Raw genomic sequence first — 4,699 nt, 5'->3', positions numbered from 1 at the left:
AGCTTGCCCCTCCTACTGGCCCTTTTTGTGGGCGTTCTTAATTATGGCATTCTTGAAAAGAGTCATTAGAGGCGTCTGGCTTCTCTCTGGGGTCATGAATCCTCCGTACCGCTTATCCTTGGGCGGCCCTTCCCATCGGAAATGGTGCATTTTATACTTCCTGTCTTTTTTAACTGGGCCGTCCAGCAGCTCACCGTCCTCCAGCTCTTCCTCGGAGTTGGTGTCGGGATAGTCAAGCTCTAGAGAGAGCTCCCTTCTCAGCTCAAGGGGGAAGCTTTCTGAGGACTCTTCTTCGGCGTCGGCGGGGAACACCTTGATAGGCCTCCTCTTCTTGCCGACGGGCTTCCCCCATCGAAAGTGCTCCATGGAATAGGACCTCTTGCTGTCTTGCCTATCCACAGCCTCGTCTTGCCAAGTTCCTTCCTGTGCGTTCTGGTTGTCGTCGTTGGGGAAGAGGTTGAATATCGGGTAGTTGGCAATATCCTCCCGCTTGTAGCCCGCGTTGTTGTTGTTGTCGCTGCCGGTGCTGTTCCTTCGGCCAAATTTATTCCAGCGGAAGTGGCTCATGACATACTTCCTGATGTTTTCGGAGAGGGGCTGCATGTGGCCGTTGCCGGGGAACACGGGAGACTCTGCGGAGAGGTCCGTCTTGCAGGCTTTGATACATTCCTATTGAAAGAAGGAGTTGGAATGGTCAAATAGTAATAGGCTCCAATACAACTTCATCAACACACCAAAGAATGAGGTCAAACATCAAAGATCAGGGCCGTCTTTACCGCAGGGCAAAAGGGGCAACTGCCCCGGGCCCCATAATTTACAGGGGCCCACAGCAGCTGTCCCCTTTGCTCGGAGCGGCAGGCAGGAAAGCAGTAGCACTTCTAGTGGCAGGGCAGACTGGGCCGGGGGGAACTGCATCAGGCATGTTGACAACCAGGGCCGGTGATTGGCAGGTGGTGGCTGCCAGATCTGCAGGGGACGTAAAGTGAACGCCTGAGATGCACGGCCAGAGCCGGTAGAGTGAGGGAGCCCAGCAGCCAGATGAGGAAGGAGCCTCCACTGATCGGTGAGTGCTGGGAGCGGCTGGAGCTGGAGAATAAAGCACCTGGCCGGCAGAGCATGATGATAATGCTGGGGATGGAAAGGGGATGCCTGGGGAAGGGGGGATGTGGATGGGGGGTGGTGTGCAGCACGACTGTGCTGGGCATAGAGAGCAACATCAGCAGGGCCGGATTTGCCACAAGGCCCAGCCTCGGGGCAGCAGGGAGTAGAGGGGCAGCAGGGGTGTGGAATTCCTATCTCCCGATGCCCGGGCGGGTAGTTGTTTTCTACATTTAGCCCTGCTTTGGGCAAGCAAGGCTAAATGTACAGCGGGGAAGCCGCCGCTTGTTTTGTACAAGTGACCTCCGCGACACTGTATGCAGCCTGCAGGTCTGCCATTCTCCATGGGGCTGGGGGCTTTGGCGGGTAGGGGGGGGCCCTGGCCATGGGGCAGCAGAGAGAGTAAATCCGGCCCTGAACATCAGTGCTTGGTCTTATGAGGGTTTCCATTATTTTGTCATTGAGTATGCTGTGCTCAGAGAATAGACCTGCGTGCCAGGCTGCAGCTGACCACCATCACTACTATCACTACTACCATTGCCTTTCAGAGTCCTGAGTCCATTGCATCGGACTATATAAATATATACATTTTTATTTTTTTAGTTTCCTTTCAGGGGGAAGGTGGATACGGGGGTCTGGGTTGGGAAGTAAGAGGGCAGGTGATGGAGGTGGGAGGGATGTGGGGGTCCATCAACAAAATCTTGCCCAGGGCCCAATTAATATTGAAGACGGCCCTGTCAAAGATGATGACTTTGCCAAAATAAAGTGATACCCCGAAACGTCTGTGAAGGTTCTCATCTATCCAGGTCATGGAATACCTTATAGTATTTGGCCACATTCAACCTGACGTGTTCTGTAATGTTTTCAACAAGTCCAGACAAATGTGGCCAACTACTACTACTACCAATGTCTACTAATTACTACTACCAATGTCCCGGAACGTTGGTGTCCCGGAATGTTGGTGTCCCGAAACGTTGGTGTCCCGAAACGTTGGTTTGTGATGGCCACCTCCTCCATGTTTGGGTAGAAGACCTCATTCTTCATCAGAAGATACTATGGTGATGATGAAGATACTTGACCAGCACATTACACTGGAACTAGAGTCTTCACCTGCCCAGGGGTGTTTATCTCTGCCCAGCCTGTACTTACAGAGTCTTGACAGCCAGCACCACCATGGTGGTGACCTTGGCAGAAGATACTTGTGTAGTTCTGCACTGCATGGTCAGCTCCCTATCCACAGCCTGTGAATGCTGAGTGAAGGATCATTTAAGTAGCACACCCCCAATTTTGGGGATTTACATCAAAACTGATTCCCACTCCTATTGGTCCGGATCTACCACATATCTATCAGTTCCATCAGAAGGTTCCTTGTCAGGTAAAGTGCGTGCAGTGCACCTAATTGGCTCTTACTGCCACCTGTCCCTCTCCCAGTCTAAGTTCTGCTGAATGGGGCACTGAAGGAGGAGGTCGATACCAAGTAAAAGTCTCTGCCGGGAGCCCGAGCCTTGCATTCCTGGAGGAGGGCACACTAGGAGGCAAGCCTGCCGTAAGTACAGACTGGGTGTGCGAGGAGGAAAGCGCACCGGGCGGAACATATAAAGTCCAGATTCCAGAAGCCGGTTTTTGGCTTCCCGATCCCTCCAATTTTATCAGCCCAATATGAGCCATTTCGGGGGTTCCAAAGGAGCCCTGAGGAAGGGGGACCTTTGGACCCCCCGAAATGTGTTGGCTTTTTATGACACAAAAGTCTGAATACAATAAAATCTGGACTTTCTTCATTCTGCTTTCGGCAATTTTCTCCTTGCAGTCCCAGACCTTCCTAATACAAAGAGCCGACCTTCATCCACCACTCCCGGGAGAGCTGCCTATGGGAGATCATTCCATCTATGCTGCCTACTGTCACGGCAGAAAGCCGTGAAAGGATCGAGAGGTGAGCGAACGCCGGTATGTGTTCGCTCACTTCCCGATCTACTAAGCCGACCTGTGACAGTCTCATTGTCACATGTCGGCTAGAACTATGAGGTGAGTGAAAAGCACGCACCTCATAGTTCTCCTTTAAAAGTATTCGAATTCAGAGATCACAGTCAGAACTTTGTGTTGAACAGTCAGAACTTAAAGTTTAAGGCTAAAAGACAAAACCCAGAATTCTGACTTTATCTCAGAATTCCAACTTAATTAGAAAAACTAAAAATTCAGAAGTCAGATTTACGAGTTATTCTAAAGCTGGAATTCGGAGATTAAAGTCAGAATTTTGTTTCATACATTTCCTTTTCGGGTAACCCCAGGGCTAGATGTGCCCCCCCTACACGCCGCCTCATTTGATGTAACTTTGCCCACCTAGCTTTTGCCTTTGTCTGTAGATTGTCCTTTCCATATTTGGACAAACCACACCCATTTCAGTAAGCTCCACCCCTGAATAGCGCAGAGAATGAGACAAACAACACAGTTCCTAGCTGAGAGGCTGTATTATGGATGTTCGATGGGGGGAACGTCTCCTTACCAGAATGCCATCTTCACTGCTGAGGTCTGCACACCTATTGCTTTCCCAGCACTGGCTCCGGACCTCTCCGACATGGAATATGAACACGCCAAGTATTGCCAGGATAGAGCTCCAGACTGGCTGCAACATTCTCCCTTCCGACAGCTGGGAAACAACAGAGAGGCATGAAAAGGGTTAATGACGCGTATGTAATGAAAGTAAGTAACCGTACTGACGTCTTAAAGGGAAATCGGTGAACGGATATTGATTCCTGTGACCATTGAATTATTATGGTGAAGGAATACAATGATACAATGTAACAGTTGACGGGACTATTTGTAGAGAATCATCTTCCCAAAGGTAGAGCAGCTGGCAGGGAACCTAGTGGGCAGGGCCGTCCCTATAATGTGTCAGCCTCAGGCAGCATCTCTTTGGATCACATGGGGGGTCACGTCTGCCTCTCCCTTACCGGCCAGAGCGTCCCAGGTTGCTAAAAGCGAGGCGGGAAGATGTGTCGTGGCCTAGCAACCTGGGACACTCTGACCGACAACCCGTCCAGCTCCTGACATCCCAGTGACATCAGTGTGCTGGGTGGGACGCCGGGCGTAGCTGAGTGGTGCACCCCGAGGACCCCATCAACACCCTTCCCCAGAACATGACCAACAGCACCACCAGCTCCCATAAAATGTCATCATTTCTGATAGATCTCAGTATCGGATGTGCGGCATCGTTTGATATGTTCATTGATGGCGAATCGCTTGTTTGCACTCGCTCGTTCCCAAATCAATCACATAGTGACATCTGTGTGGCTACCTTCGGGGCTCATGCACACGGGTGCAAAAAAGGCGCCTTTAAAAAAAAATGTGCGTTGTCACACGCCAAACACACACAAAACGAATGCAGCCGCCGCCTGTAAGGACTGGAAAGCTGTATAGCTGAGGATTACATTTTTGTTTTTCAGTTTTGATACACTGAGAGAGAGATGGGGGGAGGGGGGTAGAGAGAGAGAGGGAATAAGAGAGAGAGAGTCGGAGAGAAGAGGGGAAGAGAGAGAGGGGGGAGAGAGATAGAGGGAGAAGAGGGGGAGAGAGAGAGAGAGAGAGAAGGGGGGGGGGGGGGAGG

At 51.1% G+C, this 4,699-nt stretch overlaps 1 protein-coding gene across 1 annotated transcript in view; it reads right to left on the bottom strand.

Moving 5' to 3' along the window:
* Window positions 1–6: 6 nt before the first annotated feature.
* Window positions 7–4,699, bottom strand: part of POMC (proopiomelanocortin) — a 9,852-nt gene continuing 5,159 nt past the window's right edge. Inside the window, exons 2-3 of the mRNA XM_018571770.1 lie at window positions 3,599–3,742; window positions 7–669 (exon numbers count right to left, since the gene is read on the bottom strand). Of these exons, the coding sequence (XP_018427272.1) occupies window positions 13–669; window positions 3,599–3,727 (786 nt within the window). The 5' untranslated portion in view covers window positions 3,728–3,742 and the 3' untranslated portion in view covers window positions 7–12. The remainder of the gene's footprint in view (window positions 670–3,598; window positions 3,743–4,699) is intronic.

This window comes from Nanorana parkeri, unplaced genomic scaffold (genome assembly GCF_000935625.1).
Source record: "Nanorana parkeri isolate BGI_ZX_2015 unplaced genomic scaffold, ASM93562v1 scaffold1833, whole genome shotgun sequence".
Classification (NCBI taxonomy): domain Eukaryota; kingdom Metazoa; phylum Chordata; class Amphibia; order Anura; family Dicroglossidae; genus Nanorana; species Nanorana parkeri.
Note: the sequence above shows the minus strand (reverse complement) of the source record. Positions and strands in the feature narration are given on the sequence as shown.